This window comes from Chlorocebus sabaeus, chromosome 12, assembly GCF_047675955.1.
Source record: "Chlorocebus sabaeus isolate Y175 chromosome 12, mChlSab1.0.hap1, whole genome shotgun sequence".
Lineage (NCBI taxonomy): Eukaryota > Metazoa > Chordata > Mammalia > Primates > Cercopithecidae > Chlorocebus > Chlorocebus sabaeus.
The window spans coordinates 112,728,064-112,748,472 of NC_132915.1; the positions used below are offsets into that span (position 1 = coordinate 112,728,064).

The 20,409-nt window shown below is 58.8% G+C and overlaps 2 protein-coding genes across 10 annotated transcripts in view; both read right to left on the minus strand.

Moving 5' to 3' along the window:
• Nucleotides 1-1,516: 1,516 nt before the first annotated feature.
• Nucleotides 1,517-12,936, minus strand: INPP5E (inositol polyphosphate-5-phosphatase E). 2 transcript variants are annotated; one of them, XM_008005621.3, is made up of 10 exons: nt 11,734-12,936; nt 7,451-7,574; nt 6,746-6,843; nt 6,015-6,139; nt 5,692-5,811; nt 5,216-5,323; nt 4,562-4,723; nt 4,332-4,447; nt 3,625-3,761; nt 1,517-2,583 (listed from the first exon to the last, which is right to left on the minus strand). In XM_008005621.3, exons 1-10 carry the CDS (start codon nt 12,543-12,545, stop codon nt 2,577-2,579), a joined length of 1,809 nt encoding a protein of 602 aa, XP_008003812.1. In that variant the 5' UTR covers nt 12,546-12,936; the 3' UTR covers nt 1,517-2,576. The 2 variants fall into 2 exon arrangements, with proteins under 2 accessions (XP_008003812.1, XP_008003811.1); XM_008005620.3 differs by having other exon boundaries at nt 1,517-2,630; nt 11,734-12,935.
• A 248-nt stretch (nt 12,937-13,184) lies between these two features.
• SEC16A (SEC16 homolog A, endoplasmic reticulum export factor) overlaps nt 13,185-20,409 on the minus strand; it is a 45,452-nt gene continuing 38,227 nt past the window's right edge. For 7 of the 8 annotated variants that reach the window (XM_008005614.3, XM_008005616.3, XM_037987027.2 and 4 more), the window contains 3 exons: nt 18,387-18,446; nt 17,168-17,245; nt 14,701-14,874 (listed from right to left, as the gene is read on the minus strand). In XM_008005614.3, coding sequence (XP_008003805.3) covers nt 14,806-14,874; nt 17,168-17,245; nt 18,387-18,446 — 207 coding nt within the window. In that variant the 3' untranslated portion in view covers nt 14,701-14,805. Of the gene's footprint in view, nt 14,875-17,167; nt 17,246-18,386; nt 18,447-20,409 lie in introns of all 8 variants that reach the window. The other variant, XM_037987024.2, reaches the window with a different exon arrangement.

Below are 20,409 nucleotides of genomic sequence, written 5' to 3' on the forward strand. Positions count from 1 at the left end.
AGCCTCCCGAGTAGCTGGAATTACAGGCGTGCGCCACCACGCTGGCTAATTTCGTATTCTTAGCAGACACAGGTTTCACCATGTTGGTCAGGCTGGTCTCGAACTCCCGACCTCAGGTGATCCACCCGCCTTGGCCTCCCAAAGTGCTGGGATGACAGGCGTGAGCCATCACGCCTGGCCCCACTTCCCTTTTTCTTTGGAACTAGGGTGCACTTGCTGCCTTTTTAAGATGGTCACCTCCCCCAAGCAGGCCATTTGGTTCATTCCAGTATCCTTGCTGGTGGCTAGACCCTCTGGCCTGGAGCAGGGCTATGAAAACACTTGCTGAACGAAAAACAAGCAAAGCATGCTTGAGAGAACGAGAGCTGATTTTTTTTTTTTTTTTGAGACAGAGTCTCACTCTATGGCCCAGGCTGGAGTGCGGTGGCGTGATCTTGGCTCATTGCAGGCTCCACCTCCTGGGTTCACGGCATTCTCCTGCCTCAGCCTCCCGAGTAGCTGGGATTATAGGCGACCGCCACCACACCCGGCTAATTTTTGCATTAGTAGAGACGGGGTTTCACCATGTTGGCCAGGCTGGTCTCCAACTCCCAACTTCAGATGATCCACCTGCCTCGCCTTCCCCAGGTGCTGGGATTACAGGCGTGAGCCTCCACGTCTGGCCCTGAGAGCTGAATTTTTGAAACCACCCTCACACAGGCGTATTTCACAAAATTTTTTTTTTTTTTTTTTTTTTTTGAGACGGAGTCTTGCTCTGTCGCCCGGGCTGGAGTGCAGTGGCCCGATCTCAGCTCACTGCAAGCTCCACCTCCCGGGTTTACGCCATTCTCCTGCCTCAGCCTCCCGAGTAGCGGGGACTACAGGCGCCCGCCATCTCGCCCAGCTAGTTTTTTGTGTTTTTAGTAGAGACGGGGTTTCACCGTGTTAGCCAGGATGGTCTCGATCTCCTGACCTCGTGATCCGCCCGTCTCGGCCTCCCAAAGTGCTGGGATTACAGGCTTGAGCCACCGCGCCCGGCAAGATGGAGTTTCATTCTTGTTTCCCAGGCTGGAGTGCAATGGCACGACCTCGACTCACTGCTATGTCTGCCTCATGGGTTTAAGCGATTCTCCTGCCTCAGCCTCCTGAGTAGCTGGGATTACAGGCACCCACCACCATACCCGGCTCATTTTTATAATTTTAGTAGAGATGGGGTTGGCGGGGGGGGAGGGGGTCTCACCATGTTGGCCAGGCTGGTCTCGAACTCCTGACCTTGTGATCTGCCCAGCACTCAGGTGATCCACCCGCCTCAGCCTCCCAAAGTGCTGGGATTATAGACGTGAGCCACTGCACCCAGCCGAATGTAGGATTTCAAAGATAGCAGAGATGAGCTGGACAAGATCACAGTCAGCAGTTAAGGGTTGAGACCAAACTTTTTGCCTGTGGATTTTACAGCCTTTAAAACAAGGACATTGTGAGAACAGGGTGTGCATGTATATTGTTTCTTCCAGGTTTCAGTCTTTGGCCAGAAACAGAGTTTAAGACTCAATATATGCATTTATTTAAAAATATAAATATGGAAAAATAAATAATTTAAAAGACTAGATTGAATGTCCCTAGATTTTCACACATTCAAAGACTACATTTTTTCAAGAGATGGAATGGGACACAAAGCAAGAATGAACGGTTCTAAACTCTCGAAGAAAGAAACCCGGGACATGGTGGGGATCCCTGGCCTAGGTGTTCAAGGTGGTGGCATCCTAAGCTTCCAGCAGTTCCCCAGCCAGGCTCCACTGTCATTCTGTGGCTGGAGTTACAGAAGCAAACGGTCTACGTCACTGAAACTATGAGATGGTTTCATGCCAACAGGCTTGGCCGACAAGAGGGGAGGGGAGGTGGCTTCTCACTCAGCCGGGGAGGCCCTTATGCTGGGGTGCGGGCCTCTTTGCCCCACGGCAGGCGACCTGCAGCCTAGCAGAGGGGAACCGTGCCGCATCCTGGAGGCCATGTGGCTTCCTCAGCTGGGCTCTGGGGCCCACTGAGAGGTCTGAGGCCCCAGGGGTCACCTAGCCCAGGTCCAGCCTTGCCCTGGACACCTGTGTGACATGGGGTGGTGTGTGTTTGAGGGGCTGCCAGGAGGACACAGATGGACGCCTGCTCCGGGTGTGGAGAGGCTGGCGCAGAGCACGCGGGGGCTGGGTGGGGGTGGGGGGCTCTGTGACTGCCCCCAGGGCACGGGAGCTGCTCAGGACCGGATTCTGATGTCTGCCCCCGAGTGTGGCTGGGGTCTCTGGTGCTGCAGCGGGTCCACGCCCTGCCCACCCATGCCATGTGGACCTGCCATGAAGAAGGACAGGCTCACTTAGGGGTGGTTTCCTTCCTGGGACGCTGGCACAGCGGCACGGGCGCCACAGTCCCTCAGATCCGCAAAAGGCGGCCAACTCTTCGTCCTTCCTGATGGGTTTTGATCAAATACAATCACCCCATGTTGCGACTGTGGGTCCTCGCTCAGCAAACTTCAAGAAACGGAACAGATGGTGCTGGAGTTCTGACTCTGCAGTGCTTGCTGCCTCTGAATCTCCTTCGAAATCCGTCTTTTAATTCCTAGTAAGTATAGTTCTCTATCAAATTTGCCAGCTGCCAACGGAATGCTGTGGAGGAGGGCGGGGCGTTAGGAGGGGGCCGGGCCCGGAGGAGGGGGCGTCAGGAGGGGGCTGTGCCCGGAGGAGGGGGCGTCAGGAGGGGGGCGGCGCCCGGAGGAGGGGGAGGGGGGCCGCGCCCGGAGGAGGGGGCATCAGGAGAGGGCCGGGCCGGAGGAGGGGGCGTCAGGAGGGGGCCGCGCCCGGAGGAGGGGGCATCAGGAGAGGGCCGGGCCGGAGGAGGGGGCATCAGGAGAGGGCCGGGCCGGAGGAGGGGGCGTCAGGAGGGGGCCGGGCCCGGAGGAGGGGGCGTCAGGAGAGGGCCGGGCCGGAGGAGGGGGCATCAGGAGAGGGCCGGGCCGGAGGAGGGGGCATCAGGAGGGGGCCGGGCCCGGAGGAGGGGGCGTTAGGAGGGGGCCGCGCCCGGAGGAGGGGGCGTCAGGAGGGGGCGGCGCCCGGAGGAGGGGGGCGTCAGGAGGGGGCTGCGCCCGGAGGAGGGGGCATCAGGAGAGGGCCGGGCCCGGAGGAGGGGGCATCAGGAGAGGGCCGGGCCCGGAGGAGGGGGCGTTAGGAGAGGGCCGGGCCGGAGGAGGGGGCGTTAGGAGGGGGCCGCGCCCGGAGGAGGGGGCGTTAGGAGGACGCCCAGGGCCACGAGGAGGGGTTGTTAGGTGGGCACTGGCCCGGGTTGGCACTGCCTCTAAGCACACAGAGGCCTGTTCCTGGGAGAGCCGCAGGAAGGATGGGGCGGGCGAGTGCTCAAGGCCTTCCTCCCTCCAGCTGGCCACACCCAGCCCCCCAGCTGGGCCTCTTCACTTTCCAGAGCCTCTCCCTTTCCTGCCTTCTTCCTGCTCCAGGATGAGTCCAACCGATCCTGGGGGAGCACAGCCCTGAAGGTCCCAGGACAAAGCCCCAAGTGGAACCCCAGGATGACAGGGACCCTCTCAGCTCATGGGATGACGGCCCAACCCCTGGGCCCGAGAGGGAAGGTGCGCGGGAGAACACTGACTTGTCTCGCCCCGGCCTCACTTTCACCCGGAAGAGGCCGTACACAGGGCGGTGGTCGGAGGTCTTGATCCCGGGGCAGGAGGAGTAGATCACGGGACAGATGTCACCCTTGTGGCGGCTTCTGTACAAGACTCGGTCCTTCGGGAAGATTCCGGAGGCAGGAGGTCCAGTTACTCCTGAGGCGCTGTGGGGCGTGGCCCACTCACCTCCCCGCTGTTCTCAAGTGCCCCCCGAGGGAGCCTTCTGGGACCCCCGACACTCATGCCCATTTTGTTGCCTGGTGTCTGTGGCCAGCTGGGCCAGGGCCTGTCCACTGGAGAGACCCTGTGGACAGCGGCTGCTCCTACCCTGCCCTGCCTCAGTGGCTTCTTGAGGCTTCCAGCAGACATCGGGACATGCCCAGAGCTGCAGCCACGGGCCTGGCGGAAGGGTGAGCGAGGGTGCAACGGGCAGAGGGCAGAGGTTCTGCACGCCAGGGGCGAGGGCATGGCCGGTGCCCTGTGTGCCAGTCGGCTCACCCAGCCTTGAAAACACCCATGGAGAGGGTGCCGTTCTCCACCAAAGGGGACTCGCCACGAGGCCAGGGTGTAGAGCTGAGGTTCAAGTCAAGGCCGTCCAGGTTCAGACCCCTGATGCCAGGCATTGGCTCCCAGCTGTGGGAGGTGCCCGCCCTGGAAGCACTCTGCGCCGGCCGCGGGCGGGGCTCACCGTGTATGAGGGTGTCCTCTGCTTGGAGGTGCTGTCATACGTGTCCTTCCCGATGTCAAACTTGTATGACGGGAGGAAGTGGATGTCCGGCTCCTGGAAGCCCTTGAAGATGGACCCTGCCACGGGATGGGCCCCCGGACTGGCTCAGACCAGCTTGTGCCCGCCGCGGCACCCCAGGCCCTCACCTTTCCTCATCTCCCGCCACACCCGCCCCCCTCCCAGGCCCTCACCTTTCCGCATCTCCCTGATGAGCTGGTCATGCTGCAGCAGCGCCGGCACGTCCACCACCAGGCCCTGGCACAGGAGGGTGTCCACGGCCGTGCGCCCGCCGCTCAGGCGGAAGTTGAAGTCTCCAAACCAGAACACCTCATCGAAGCGAGTGGTGACGTCCGCTGTGGTACAGTGGGCCATGCATGGGCACAGGCAAGCAACGGCAGGTCCTTCCCCTTCCCCAGAACACGGCCTGGCAGTGGCTCCCAGAGGAAGTGGGTCTCGGGTGCCAGCCAGTGGGGCCGGGCCCTCGGGTGGGATTCACACTGGGACAGCTCCAGAAGGCACCTGGAGCAGCCTCAGGAGCAGACGGCGCCCATGGCAGGGGATGACCACGTCTCTGCTCCTTTCCGCAGAGCCAGGGGAGGCGGCAGGGCGGGCAGTGGTGAGGACCAGGACCCAGGCTAGCAGGACACGCCGTGAGTGGACGGGATCCGCCCACCCCACTAACCGTGCTAAAGAACCACGAGGGGCCATGCGCTGGGGGCCCCTGGACTTTTCGGTCCTCACTTCCCAAAGTTCAGGACGCTGCCTCTGCAGAGCTGCTGTAAAAATGACGGGCGCCCCGCGTGTGAACCATGGCGCGCCACCCGCATGCAGTGTGGGGGCCTCACCTGCGCTGGAGCGATAAGGGTTGGTGTCGGGCACGTTTCTGGGCAGGGCCAGGGCTTGCACGGTCCTGGTGTAGTCCAGCAGCCGCTCCGCCACCTTCCCGTCACCCGCTGTGGGAACAGAAACAGAAATGGGGTAGGGGTCACAGGGTTCTGGATCTCCCTCAAGAGCCACCCCTCTGGACCGTGCCCTGACTGCGCGCCCCCTGCAGACGCAACCCCACCGGGCATCCGCTGCCAGGACTGGCCAGGGACATTTCTGCCTCGGAGGACGGAGCGCGGGCCCAGCACGGCATGCCCTCAGTGCCGGGGTCTGCTGGGGGTCCTCGGTGTGCATCTTAGCAAGCATGGTGCCCACCCCACAGCCCTGGGTGGAAGATGAAGCCAGCAGCCAGGACCCCTGCCCTAGGCAGGGTCCTGGTCAGGAGAGGAAGGCTGTTCTCACGCAGCACCTGTGGTGCGGGCACCAAGCGACTTACAGGTGAAGTGGGACGTGATGAAGAGGAAGGAGGTGCCAAAAAAGGTGAAGCTGACGCCCAAGGCCCCCTTGGTCTTGATCTGAGACACGATGCGTGTGGTCACCGTGGAGCACTCCACCTCTGTGGGAGGGGCAGCCCTCAGCTCACCTGCGGGACGCTGCCGGGCCGGGGGTCGTGGCCGGACCCCCATGCCAGTGGCGGCTCGCTGTGGAGCCTGTGTGTGACATAGCAACCCCCAGATCCCAGACGCAAAGCGTGCTTGTCCTGCTAAGGCCACGGGTCAGCCGTGGAAAGGGGGGCTGCCACCCTCCAGCCGCGCCCACCTGAGCAGAACCAGATGAGGTCCCGGCGGATGAAGAGCGACATGTAGAGCACGCCGTGGGCCGCCGAGGACAGCAGCACGTAGTGCGGGCCCAGCGTCTCCTGCAGACGCGTCTCCCACTCCCGCCTGCAGAGGAGGAAGTGCAGCCGGCTGGGGGACATGGCCTCCCAGCTCCACCACTCCCAGACCTGCCACCCAGAGCCCCTCGAGGAGCTACCAGGGAAACTCCACGACCCGGCCCCGGAGTCCTGCATGGAGAAGTATTTGCCAGAGCGCCTTGTGGGCCAGAGTTGGGACCTGCCGGGGATCCAGGGAGTGGCTCCCCTGGATCCCTGCCGAGACCCCAGTGAGCAGAGCTCCTCCTGCCTGCATGGCTCATGGGCCAGGGCAGTGGGGCCCACCTCAGCTTGGGGCCAGGGCTCCTTCCCCCAGAGCACCTGTGTGGGCGGCAGCCACCTGCTGTTCCCACCACAACGTGGAGGCCCCAGGAGGCCTCGGAGCCCGGCCCTGCTCCCTGCTGCCCTTCTACTCTCTCACGTCAACAATTTGTTACCAAAATCCAATCTCATTGATTTTAAACTCTCCAAGTTGCCACCAGAAAAGAAACCGACTCATGTATCCCACCCAGGCGTGGAGGCTGCCTGTGCCCAGCCGCAACCCAGGTCTCAACGCCCAGCAGCTTCAGAGACAGCAGCCCCCGGGCAGGCACTGCAGGGCCTGCGGCCGCCCTACCTGTCAGAGCAGCCCTCCTGGACCCCGATGACGTACAGGTCCTGGGCATAGTCGGCCTCGGCTGGGAGCAGGAACTCGTCCAGGCTGGGCGGGAGCTCCTGGAAGGAGGGAGCACGTGGTAGGCCGGCTCCTCACGAAACCTGCAGGCGCCTGTGGGCGAGTCCCACTGCAGCACCTCGAGTACCAGCAACTCCTCTGAATGAGGGGAAACTGAGGCCAGGGCCAAGAAGGGATCTACCCAGTCGGTCTCCGAGGCAGCCTCTGACACACCAAACACACCTCAGGTTGGCCCTTGGCCTCAGTTTCCCTCTCCAAACACGACTCTGTCCAACAACCACCCCTGTGTGACCCCTGTCACCGTGACCCCAGCCTGTGGGGCCCAACCTGCCCCTGAGCCGCCCCACACGGGCTCTGCTGGCCGCCCTCCCGCTCACCTTGAGCAGACGATTCTTAGCCAGGTCTGGTGACCCAATCCCTTCCCCTCCGTTCTGCAGCCACGCGGCCATGGAGGTGCAGGTGGGAGCTCTGGAGGACGGGGGTCCCTACCCACTCTCACCCTCCTGCGCCGCGGCTCGCAGTGGATGCACCTCAGGGCTCTGCCCTCCCGGCCCCAGGACAAGGCACAGAACTGCCCCGTCTCCCTCACCCACGTCTGTCCAGCACCGCCCCACCCCTCCCTGCCCAGTGCCACCCAGTGCCACTCACCTTCTGGCCCTGCATGTTCCAGGTGGCCACGAAGAGTGCCACGTTCCGGTCTGGGAAGTAGCGGGCCAGCTCGTCTGCCCCCAGCAGGGCCCCGCTGGCCAGGAGGCTGCCCTCCAGGTAACTCCTGTGACGGGAGGACCCCAAGCTCAGGGCCAGGCACAGGACACATCCCTGGGGGGGGTCTCGGCCAGGTCCCCAGGGACAACAGCAAAACCCACGGAATGTCAGAAGCTGCCCCCGACCCTGAGCAAGGGCTCTGCTGGACGCTGCGGCGCTGCTGTCTGCTCTGCAGGAAAACAAGGCCCGACCTGGCCGCACAAACACGCAGAGCGGGTTCACACCCCCCCACCTCCCGGGAAGAGGCGTGAGAGGCTGACATTTGGGGCTTTTTGGTGGTGGGGTCCTGGGAGAACCACAGAGAGGAGCTCCCAAACTATAAGCCACGGCTGTGGGCACAGGGCGCTGTTCGGGGAGGGGCTGGTTCTCCTCCTTTCTCCCCGGGCCCCAACACCAGGCAGGATGGCCTAAGACAGGGAGACCAGGCGAGCCACACGGAAACGCGTTAATCTCCTCGCCATCCCGTGGCTTTGATGCACTTTCGGGTTTGCTTGTTTTGGTTTCTGGTGGGGACAGGGTCTCCGTCTGTGCCCAGGATGGAGTGCAGTGGCACTAACACAGCTCCCTGCAGCCTCCACCTCCAGGGCTCAAGTGATCCTTCTGCCTCAGCCCCCCAAGTAGCTGGAACTCCAGGTGCAGTGACACCACGCCCGGCCAGTTTTTTATTTTCTATTTTTGTAGAAACAGGGTCGCGCCACGTTGTCCAGGCTGGCACTTTCGGATTTTAATACGGCAGTGCACGCAAATGGTTAAACACACCGTGTGGCACAGCGACGTCCCTGCCCCTCCCCACACTCAGCACCTTCTGCCACGAGGGCTGGTAACCTGTCAAGAGGCAACAGCACACGCCCGCTGCTCCGTGGGCCACCCAGTGGTGCAAAAGCCACCAGGGGATGTGGACACACGGAGCCGGCTGTGTGCCCGAGATGCTTGACTTACACTGAAATGTGAAGTTTACAATTTTCTTGTAGTGTGAAACAGTATTAGAATTGTTTTGACCTTTTTCCAACCATGTGGAAATGTAAAACCCGTTCTCAGCTCGCCGACCACACAGAAACGCCGTGGGCTAGGCTTGCCAGCCGTCCTCCCCACTCCTTCTCTAAGTGACACTTATGCTGCTCCTTCTAGATACGCCATCTTCTGACGTGGCTCCCTTTCGCAAGGGGAGACGAGAGCACAGTGCCGGATTCTTGTGACCTCCCGTGAGAACTTCTTCAACCCTGGCTGCAGCTCCCCAAGCTTCACTGGACACGATTAAATCATGTCAGTAGGGAGGAACCTCGCTACCTCACCCCTAAAACTGTTGACAGCTCCGGTCGGGACAGCTGTGTTCATGCAGCGGTCATTCGGGACAGAGAGTGTTGCTGTGGCCACTGCTGTCAAGTGATCCCGGGCCCAGCAGGGGCTCCTCAGTCACCAGACTCGAGGCCCATGGCCGCTTTGCCGGCAGCACCCATCATGTCCACACCAGCAGCCGCGTGGCTGGTCTGCCCAGCTCTGTCCAGAGCACGGTTAGTAACAGCAGGCCAGGGGCGGCCCTCACAGTCATCATTCCTGTGTCCCGACACGGGCAGGGGCGGAGCTGCCTCGGACCCCCATCCATGGCCAGGACACCGCAGAGCTTCTGCGTAAGGACGCTCAGGCCGGCTGCTGCAGCCTGGGCGGGCCCTCAGAGCAAAAGGAACTGGTGGGGAAAGCACCTCCCTAACCCACTCTGGCAGCCCCAAGGCACTGGCAAAGGCCAGCAGCCATTCTGAAACAGGGCGGACCAGCCCGTGCACGTGCGGCCCACAAGCTCAGAATGGGTTTTACTGTGTGGAACAGCAGAGAAAGAAAAAACAGCGAGGTTCCAATGTGTGTCCCTAATAGATTCACCGGCACACAGACGCCCTTTGGTCCCCACTGTCCATGCCTCGCCCTTGACAGAAAGCGTGTGCCGACCTCTATTCTAGAACAGACTGGAGGTCTGGAAATGGGAAGTTTTTAGGCAGCAGAACTGGGTTAAAGGATCCACATCAACCCTCGTTTCCTGGTTGTTCGAAAACAATGACCTGATCCAAATTTGAGACACGACTGCCATTCTAACAGGTATATCTACGTAAACTGAATCTGATTTTAAAATGTGATGCTTTAGATGCACGAAGAAATTTTACCCTTTACAAGAAACTCCGCGGTGAATTATTTTAACAAAAGCAACAGTTTTGCCCTGTATGTGACCGCACCTGCCCCATCCATGCACAGGAGGGGAGTATGGTGGGGGAGGCAGGCACGGGCCCTCACTCCATGCCTAAGCCTGCTGGTGGACCACAGGCACAGGGAAGTGAGGCTACCTTCGGGGACTGTGGTGAGCTGAACAGTGATCCCCAAAGTCATGTCCATCCCCAGACCTCCAGAACCTTGGAATGGGACCTTATTTGGAAACGGGGTTTTTGCAGATGTACTTTTTTTTTTTTTTTTGGAGACAGAGTCTCGCTCTATCGCCCAGGCTGGGGTGCAGTGGCGCGATCTCGGCTCACTGCCACCTCCGTATCCCAGGTTCACGCCATTCTCCTGCCTCAGCCTCCCGAGTAGCTGGGATTACAGGCGCCTGCCACCACACCGAGCTAATTTTTTGTATTTTTAGTAGAGACGGGGTTTCACCGTGTTAGCCAGGATGGTCTCGATCTCCTGACCTCGTGATCTGCCTGCCCGCCTCGGCCTCCTAAAGTGCTGGGATTACAGGCGTGAGCCACCGCGCCCGGCCTGCAGATGTACTTAATTAAAGATCTTGAGATGAGATCACTCTGGATTTAGGGTAGGTAGTAAATTCAATGACTGGTGTCCTTATAAAAAGAGAGGGGAACACAGAGAGACAGGGAAGAGGCCGAGAGAGAGAGAGACAGGGAAGAGGCCGAGAGAGAGAGACAGAGAGACAGGGAAGAGGCCGAGAGACAGAGAGACAGGGAAGAGGCCGAGAGAGAGAGACAGAGAGACAGGGAAGAGGCCGAGAGAGAGACAGAGAGACAGGGAAGAGGCCACATAAAGACAGAGGCAGAGACCGGAGTGTGCCACAAGCCAAGGAACAACTGGGGCCCCAGGAGCAGGAGGCAGCAGGAGGATCCTCCCCTGAGCCTCTGGAGAGAGGCTGCCTGGCCACACCTTGATTTTAGACTTCTGGCCTCTAGAACTGGGAGAGAGTTCAGCTCTGCTGTTTCAAGCCTCCCAGTCCGTGGCCATGAGTTACAGCGGCCCCAGGACACCAACACAGAAACCACCTCACACCACTCCCTTCTCACACCTGCCCTGCCTCCCACCGCGGCTGACAGACAAGACTTGGGCACCATGGCAGTGGGCAGGGGAGGAAAAGAAGGGTGCGGGTGGTTCTGCCAAGTCACAGTGGGAGCATGTGAGGACAGGCCCCCAGACGGCAACCCCAAGACAAGACCAGGCTTGGGAGAGCCCATGGGTTCAGTGCCATTCCTTCCAGCAACAGCTTGAGCCACCAAAATGTTCCTTGTGAGAAAGCGGCTAAATGAAGTAGCCTCAACACATCTGGGGCCTCTTGCGGCAGAAAAAAACTAAGGGGGCAGGCTGGGCGCAGTGGCCCACGCCTCGAATCCCAGCACTTTGGGAGGCTGAGGCCAGGAGTTCGAGACCAGCCTGGCCAACATGGCGAAACCCCGTCTCTACTGAAAATACAAAATTTAGCCGAGCGTGGCGGCAGGCACCTGTAATCCCAGATGCTTAGGAGGCTGAGGCAGGAGGATCCCTTGAACCCAGGAGGTGGAGGTTACAGTGAGCCGGGATCGCGCCACTGCACTCCAGCCTGGGCCACAGAGAAACAAACAAAAACAACCAAAGGGGCAGATCATAGACATTGACGAAATTTCTCAAGACTAAACAAGAAATAGCGCCAGATACATAATTGTATGCAGGATGCCATCTTGTCTACCTTAACACAACGTCACGCCCACGAATGGTTCTGAAACACACAGGAAAAGTTCTGGGAAGTTGGGGAGAGATGGGAAGGGCGCTGCTGTGGGGAGGGGCTGGGAGATGAGGTGGCTGCGGGAGACCCGCTTCATTCTTTCTGTTTAGGCGCTGCTGATGGGAACGGTCTCACGAGGTTCCAGCAGCCTGAACACTACAATGAAGGCGGCGCAGGGGCTGCACCCACCAGGCCCTACCTGCTGCGGACGTCCTTGCTGCGGATGGGCGCCAGGAGGCTGAAGGAGGATTTGGCCGATCGAAGGGAATAGTCGTCGCAGGCCAGGGGGCTCCGGGGCTGGCCGGGGCCCAGGCTGCTGTGGGCCCGCACCAGGAGCGGCTGCGCGCGGAGCTTGTAGCCTGCAAGATCCGAGTCGACCTTGTTTGCTGTCCTCAGGGAGTCGGAGGCGATGTCCAGGCTCAGGGCAGGCGGCGGGCGCGGGGGCAGCAGGCTGGGCAGCCTGGGCGAGCTCCCTGCCACGGCGGCGTCTCTGTGCAGCAGGTTCGGGGAGCTGCTGGCCACCCCCGAGAGAGGGTTAACCCCCGAGGACCGGCTCCCTCTCTCACTGCCCAGGACCCCGCGGGACTTGGGGATTTCCTGCAAGGAGGTGCTCAGGCAGGGCGGGGAGCAGCTGTGGGCGGGGGCCCCGGGACCCTCGCTCTGCACTGAGCCCCTGGAGGGACTGGTCCCATTCCGGGCTTCCAGGTCTTCCTGGCTGCCTCGAAAACGCCTCCTCCTCCAGCCCTTGTCGTCCAGGGACAGGGCTCGCTCCAGCCGAGGCCTGGCGGGGGGCCGCGGGGTGACGGGTGCTGCCCGGGCTGGCGGGTCCTCGCCGCTGGGCGTGGCCGGGGTGCTGCAGGCAAGCGCCGGGCTCTCGGAGCCCGGAGCATCGGGTGGGGACCCCGCGCGCGGGGCCAGCGGAGCGCCGGGAAGCTGTCCTTGGAGCGTCCTCCCTTCGGGCGGCTGCGGGGCCGGCTCCGAAGGCCGCAGACTCTCCGCCTTGGACGGCATGGACGGGCCCTCCCAGGGGGGCCTCGGCGCGGGGCCGCAGGCAGGGCGAGGGGTCAGGGGTGCCGGGTCCGGGGTCGCCGGCGCAGCGAGGAGCAGAAACTTCGCTGCGGCTCCCGCTTGGGCCGGGGGTGGTCGCGGAGGGGCAGGGGCGGCTGCAGCATGGCCCGGGCCCCGGGTCCCGCCAGCCCCTCGGGGCTCCCAGACGCCGTCCCCAGGGCGGTCCGCAGGCAGGGCCTGTCGCGGGTGAGGCTCGACCCCGCCTGGGGCGCCGCTCGGGAAGAGGGGCGGGAATCGGGCACCGACTCCGAAACCGACCCCGTACTCGCGGAGGCCCGGCCGCCCAGAGGCGGAGTCAGCCCGGCCGGGACCCAGCAACGGCCGCCGCGGGGCCGCGCCCGGTCCCCGCCCCGCGCCCCGGCCCCGCCCGCAGCGGCCCCTGGCGGCCGGAGGACTGCGCCGCACCGGGACGGCTCTCCCACGCCCCTCCCCGCCCGGCAGCCCCGTAGCCCCGCAGCCCGGCAGGTCCCAGCGAGGGCAGGTGCAAGTCCCCGGAGAGGACCTGGGCGCGGGCCAGGCGAGTGCCGAGGCCTGCGGACACCTGCACTCACTCGCTTCCAACAAACCAAAGGGAACCACAAGTGAAGGTGCTTGAAGGAGCGCAAAATATTTTATTCAACGATTTGCAATGTAACAATTCTCATTTAGGAAAAATAGCCGCTCCCGCCTGGAGGAAGCTTCTTGAATCAAAAGTCGTGGCAGTCGACCCCAGAACAGCGGGCAGGGCCGACCAGAAGAGGTCCCAGGAATCACAGGAGCTGACCAAGGAACAGAGAGGGCTGCCCCGTCACAGGGACTGGCCTTTCTCCAAGTGACAAGGACAAATGGATCCGGCGGGACACACCTGTGAAACATTTTGGAAAACATCCTGGGTGGTCTGGGCTAAATGATCAAGTGAAACAGAAAGTCAGGAAGGGCCTGTGCTAATTCCACATTCTACAATTTCTATACTTAAATTTAAAACACCAGACAGTGTATGTTTCCCCAGCAGAACCTACAGAAATTATCTACTGATTTTTATTATTATTTAAATCTTTTCTTCAGTCTCTTTAGACTTGACAAGAATACGAAGAGTTTTCAGAACAGTCAGAGAAGCCTTAAAGCTTTGCGTCAGTGAGAGGAGGCCCCTCTCTGAGTTCAACAGGGCTGAGTCCACCAGGAGCTACTCAAAGTCTCAGTGTGGCAAAACGCGGGGCAGAAGTAAGTTCCAAAGCAGCTGTCAAGAAACTGTGCTAAGATACTCTCCCCAAGATGTTACCAACCCCTGAACCAATGTCCCCCAGGTGAGAAAGTGGGTCACGTGGATTGCACCAGGAAAAGTGCAGCCTTTTAGAGAACTGCATCCAGCCCCCTTCACAATGAGTCTAACCATGCTCCTACACGCAAAATGAAGCCCAAATCAAACATCACACCGTCAGTTTTCACCCTGGATGACCACCCTGAGCCATCGTGTCAGACAGCCGGCTCCCTGGGGCTCCTTCCCAGTGACTGGGCCACATGGTGGGCAGTCGCCGGTGCTTTGGGTGCACAAAATCACCCATGGTCCTCATCAGGCCACAGAAAGTAAAGTGAGGCTGGAAGTGTCTTTGTTACAGGAAAGAAATTCACTTCAGTAACTAAGGCCTCTCTCAAAAACTGAACTAATGCCGAAGGAACCCCGAGGCTCCTTGGAGACGCTGACTGAGAACACAGCCACCTCCACACATTCGGCCAGGTGCAAACACGGCCAGGGCCCAGACGCTGCAGAGCAGGGTCGGGGTTTGCCTCAGACAGTCACTCTTTGCTCCCAGCACCTTAAAGGAAGTGCGGGACTCACAGCTGGGCTTGGAGAGGCCCTGGTTGCTCCAACCGTGTGGCTCTCCTGTGGCAGAGACAGCTCCAGCCGAATGAACATTCTTAAATGACCAGGAATGCTACATCCTTAAATCATCCTAAATGACTAAGAAAGTCACACCATTCTTTTCAGCAAACAATTCTGAGTCAAAGATTCAGTCTTTCCATCCAGTATCTGAAAGGATGGTGGAATCAATTTTCAAAATAATTCATTATGATGGGCGGTGAGGAGGGAGGCGCAGCGTGGGACCAGCTCTGAGTCACTGCTGTGTCTCCCTGGGGGCGGGACGGAGATCGCAGCGGTCGGTTGGGTTCTTCGGGGAGAACAGCAGCGTCAGGGCTCCAAGTGCAAGTTCACAGCAGGACCAGCCTAGTTCTGCACCAGGTGCTTCCTCTGGTCAATTCTCCCTAGCCTTGAGCTCCCGGAGGTGGCGCAGGCCTGGAACAAAATCAACAGCATGACCTCTGCATGCCTGCCCCCAGGGTGGGCAGTGCCCGGGTGCAGCGTGACAGGGGCTGGTCCACATAATGAACTGCATGGGCCATTGGCGCCGACAAGCTGAAGGCTTCGTTTTTGTTCCTAAAAGCCTCTGGAAACCGACACGTCAGTGCCAAGTCCTGGGCTCCCTTGAAAGCACCGAGTCCTTAACCATCAGTGTTTACTGTGAGGGTCACCCGGAGGTGCTGCGGTTTCGTCAGGGCCATGAGACCCAGAGCGGCTCTGCAGAGCCAGCCTGACTGTCCGGAGTCCCGGGAGGAGTGGTGGCCAGGCCTGGCCACTGCAGGGGATGCGGGGACCCCAGGTACAGACAGCTGGCCAATGCAGGCATCCGTTCTTACTCCCTTGCAAAGCCTCATGGAGGGGAAAGCCAAGGAATTTGTGTAAAGGCACTAACTACATGGTAAAGGAAGCAGGACAACACCAAAGTCGACTAGTCTGGATGCCGAAAAGCAGGTGACAGCCAGGGACAGCTGCAGGGAGTGGTCCTGGGAGCCTCGGCCTCATTTGTGGAGGACCAGGGCAGGAATGCTGGGCCCCAGCCCAGGAAGCCTGCGCTCAGAGTGTGTGAGGCCGTGAGGGCAGGCTGGGGTGACAATGGGGCTGAATCCCAAGATGCCCCAGACCTCGGCCCCCGCTTGGCTCCCCTCCACTGACAGCCAGTCTATACTCCACAGGCAAGGGAGAGGGGAGGAGAGACGAGGCTGAGGGAGGGAAACCGCAGAAAACATTCTAGAACACTCCCCAGCTGAAGGGCATGCATTCAGGCCCAAGGGGGCTGAGGGGGAAGCCCTGCAGGTCCCAGGGAAACAGGACCCCGAAAGGGGCTGCAGGCAGAATGGACCTGGAATCTCAGCAACCACAGGCACCAGGAAACCTAAGGCCACTTGCAGTTCTGAAGAAAGCAACTTTGGCCCAAGAATTTTACCAGCCAGCCGGCCAGAGAGGCCGGAGAAGGCAGGCGGCTCCAGACATGAAAGGCTTCTCCCAAGTCACCCCGGGACCTTTCTGTCAAGCAGCTTCTAGGAAAAAGAAATAAAAAACATACAAAAAAAGCAAGAGCTACTGGAGGATGTGTGTCACCAAGACAAACGGAGTAACTAAGAAAGGCAGCAACACAGGATTCCAAAGCTGCGGGACCCACTCCAGGCAGACGCGGGTGCCCAGGCCAAGGGAGGAGAGAACACACTTGGCTCAGAGACCACGGGCTCCAGGAGGACAGAACAGCAGACGTGGCAGAGCTGGGGGCTGAATGAGGGATATACAAGTAGAAAGCTAAGCACATTTTACAAACTGCAACCTAGGAAAAGGCAAAGCGAATGCAGGAGCACGGAGGGCCTGGTGTCCACAGAGAGCTCCACACGGGAGCCCCGAGGGCCTGGTGTCCACAAAGGGCCCCACAGGGGAGCGCTGAGGGCCTAGTATCCACACAGAGGGAGAAATGGCAGCTGGGGAGGGCCCAGTGTGGCTCCTCACAGTGCCGTGTGGACTGCCACATAGTAGGTGTGCAAGAAGCTGGGCATGGTGGCTCACGCCTATAATCCCAGCGCTTTGGGAAGCCGAGGTGGGAAGATCGCTTGAGCCTAGTAGTTCAAGACCAGCCTAGGCAACAAGGTGAGACCCTGTCTCTACAAAACATACAAAAATTTGGCAGGTGTGCTGACCGCGCCTGGAGTCCCAGCCATTCAGGAGGCCAAGGCAGGAGGATTGCTTCAGCCCAGGAGGTTAAGGCTGCAGTGAGCTGAGATCAGAGACTGCACCACGACACTCCAGCCTGGGCGACAGAGTGAGACCCTGTCTCAATAAATGTGTGTGTGTGTGTGTGTGTGTGTGTGTGTATATATATATATATATATATTTTTTTTTTGAGATGGAGTCTCGCTCTGTCGCCCAGGCTGGAGTGCAGTGGCGCAATCTCGGCTCACTACAAGCTCCATGCCCGGCTAATTTTTTGTATTTTTCACAGGGTTTTAACACAGGGCTTTTGTATTTAACACAGGGTTTCACTGTGTTAGCCAGGATGGTCTTATCTCCTGACCTTGTCATCCGCCCGCCTCAGCCTCCCAAAGTGCTGGGATTATAGGTGTGAGCCACTGTGCCCGGCCATAAATATATATTTTTTAAAAAGAAAGAGAAAGACAATCTAGGGAAGAAAGCCGCCATCACCGAGCAGCACGGTCAGGAAGTCAGTGGACGTGTCAGGGTCTCATGGAGAAAGGCAAGGGTCACTCACCTGTGCCAGCTGAGCAGGGTTGTAGAAGGGCACGGCCCCGCTGGGAGGGCCGCCTGCAGCAGGGAGGTCGCCAGGAGCCTGAGAAGCACAGAGAAGTCACCTCAGCGGGGCTGTGCTGCACAGCAGCTGGCATTTCAACTGCAGATACAGACGCCGCTTCTACGTGGGATTTACGGTACTTGTAAATAAACTACAGAAGCAGACTGAAGGCACTTCTTGCAACACCGGATTTAGTTATTTTATGGTTCATAGAAAAATGGTGAAAATCAAAGCAACGTGCAGAGCCAATGTTTTAAGCACCGGAACATGCAACAGGAAGGTGCACACGGCACTGAGGTGGCGCTGAGCGTGCGAGGCGGTTAGGAGGTGCCCACGGCTGCAGACCTAAGGCTCCAGCCATGACACGAGGCCCAGAGCTCTCATTTGCAGGCAGAAGGGTCACAGCAAGCCTTTCTGCTGAGCCACGGTTGCAGCTGTGCCGTGACAGGCAGAAGATGAAGGGTTCGTTCACCTCCCTCCCACACTGGCCGCAGGACACCGCCACTGCTGCACTCGCCCCGGCCTCAAACCAATGTTCTCATGCTTCATCAGAAAGGAGAAATCTTCCTTCCAGAGGAGAGCATCCTGACCCAGGAAACACTCACACGGCGAGGCCACGCCCCAGGCCCGTCATTGGAAAAACCAATTCGAGCAAAATGACAGAACCCACTCATTCGCTAGGACACCTCGGGGTTGGTCCAGTCGCCCCGTGTATGTGGATACTGAACAGCAAACCCCCTTTAAGGGAACACTGCTGTAATCCCAGCATTTTGGGAGTCTGAGGTGGGCGGATCACCTGAGGTCAGGAGATCGAGACCAGCCTGACCAACATGGAGAAACCCCGTCTCTACTAAAAATACAAAATTAGCTGGGCGTGCTGGCGGGTGCCTGTCATCCCAGCTACTCAGGAAGGCCAAGACAGGAGAATCGCTTGAACCCAGGAGGTGGATGGAGGTTGTGGTGAGCTGAGATCACACCATTGCATTTCAGCCTGGGCAACAAGACTGAAACTCTGTCTCAAAAAAAAAAAAAAAAAAAAGGAACCCTGTACCCTTGGTCACGTGACGCTGAGGGAGACAACGGGCGAGGTTAGTGGCAAAGCACACACGGCGAACCGGCACCGCGTGCTCAGGGACACAGGCCAGCTCTCATGTTAGTGAGGACCACCAGCCACAGGTACCTGATTAAAATGCTGGCTCACTTCACGTGATAATGAACTCATTGAACTACAGCGCGAAAGCTACAAAACAGCAAGAACATACATAAAACACGGACAAAAGTCAACATGCGCGTCACTGTCCAATCCAAGCCGTCAGTTCCATTTCAAAAGCTTTGTGATGCCATTAGAATCAATATAACTCAAAAGGAAAAAAAGCCAGTGTTAGCTTAAGATTCCTGTCTTAACGTAAAGCTGTTATCCCGAAACAACCACTATCTCAGGGGAGGGCTGGGAGGAAAAGTCCAGCCTTGGCCTAAGCCAGCTTCACCTCCTGACACCTCACAATTCAAGATGATTCCATGCTGTTGAGGGGAGGGGACCGGGACTGAGGTGACAACTCAAACCCCTTCACCCTTCCTGAAGCTCCTAAATGGTTTTATTAAAACAAGTGCAATTTTTTTTACCCCCAGGAACGCCACCTTTGAGGTGCTCTTGTTTCTAAACTGCCTCTTCCTACCCAGTACCGCCCTCCATAAAGGAAGAGGCACCTGGACAGTGAGCTGCTGGGGAGGCCTGGGCTGTGGGAGGCCCTGGCGTCGGCACTGCTTACCTCTCCTCCCTGGGAACCCTCAGGCTTAGAGGAGGGGAGTTCAGAGCCAGGGAGTGACGCTGCAGAGCTTAAAACCTCCCAAGGAAAAGAAGAATTGCAGCAACCAAATCCCAGGGAATTTAAGCCTCTCACCCCAGGCCGAAAAATAGGAAGCTGTTCTGGCCTGGGTTGCAAACGCCCTCTTCCACGTAAAGTACTCCTCAGAGAGAAGTGACAAGAAAGGTGCCTCACACGTGGCTCCAGCCGCAAAACCCTGCTGGCTCTGGACCCCCACAGCTCTCTCCCAGTTGCCTGTGTGTCTATGACAGGCTTGCAATCTGGGGATAGTGTTATTCCCATTTTACAGAGAGGAAAACTGAGGCTTAGAGAGGTGAGTGACTGTTCCATGCTTTACACAGCTGATGAATGGAGAACAGGATTAGGCCCAGGCCTGTCCCACTCCCCCTGTAGAGAGTGCAGTCTGAGCTGTTCTTTTTTTTTTTTTGAGATGGAGTCTCGCTCTGTCACCCAGGCTGGAGTGCAGTGGTGCAATCTCAGCTCACTGCAAGCTCCGCCTCCTGGGTCCAAACGATTCTTCTGCCTCAGCCTCCTGAGTAGCTGGGATTACAGGCACCTGCCACCACACCCAGCTAAATTTTGTTTTTAGTAGAGACAGGGTTTCACCATGATGGCCAGGCTGGTCTCGAACTCCTGACCTCAATTGACCCGCCCACCTTGGCCTCCCAAAAAGCTGGGATTACAGGCGTGAGCCACCACTCCCAGCTGGTCAGAGCTATTCTACTTCACATGGGAGTCATTTTTTTTTTTTGTTTTGAGACGGAGTCTCGCTCTGTCACCCAGGCTGGAGTAGAGTGGCCAGATATCAGCTCACTGCAAGCTCCGCCTCCCGGGTCCATGCCATTCTCCTGCCTCAGCCTCCCGAGTAGCTCGGACTACAGGCGCCTGCCACGTCACCCGGCTAATTTTTTTTGTAATTTTTAGTAGAGATGGGGTTTCACTGTGTTAGCCAGGAAGGTCTCATCTCCTGACCTCGTGATCCACCCGTCTTGGCCTCCCAAAGTGCTGGGATTACAGGCTTGAGCCACCGTGCCCGGCCTCCCCCCGCTTTTTTTTTGTGGAGGAACATATACTTAACTTTTATTATTGGTAGATAATTTCTCTTTAACTTAATTTTATTTTTTCCAATTTTAAAAATTATAAAATACACATACCATAAAATTTGCCACTTTAATCATTTTTAAGTTTTAAGCACATTCGCCGTGCTGAGCAATCATCACCGTCACCATCCCCAGATCTCGGTCTTCCCACACAGCTCTGTCCCGCCTGGCACCACGCGTTCTACCTGCCGTCTCTATCATACACAAGTGTGAGGCATTTCAGACAGAACACTCTCTGCGTACACACTGGGTACTGACTTGCAGAAGGCAAGGCCCT

Excerpts from the sequence above, each read along its gene's own strand:
- INPP5E (XM_008005620.3), bottom strand. The coding sequence starts at position 12,545 with ATGCCGTCCAAGGCGGAGAGTCTGCGGCCTTCGGAGCCGGCCCCGCAG. Across the intron at positions 5,812-6,014 it reads CCTCATCTGGTTCTGCTCAG|AGGTGGAGTGCTCCACGGTG; the intron begins GTGGGCGCGGCT and ends CCCCTCCCACAG. Across the intron at positions 5,324-5,691 it reads CATCACGTCCCACTTCACCT|CGGGTGACGGGAAGGTGGCG; the intron begins GTAAGTCGCTTG and ends CTGTTCCCACAG.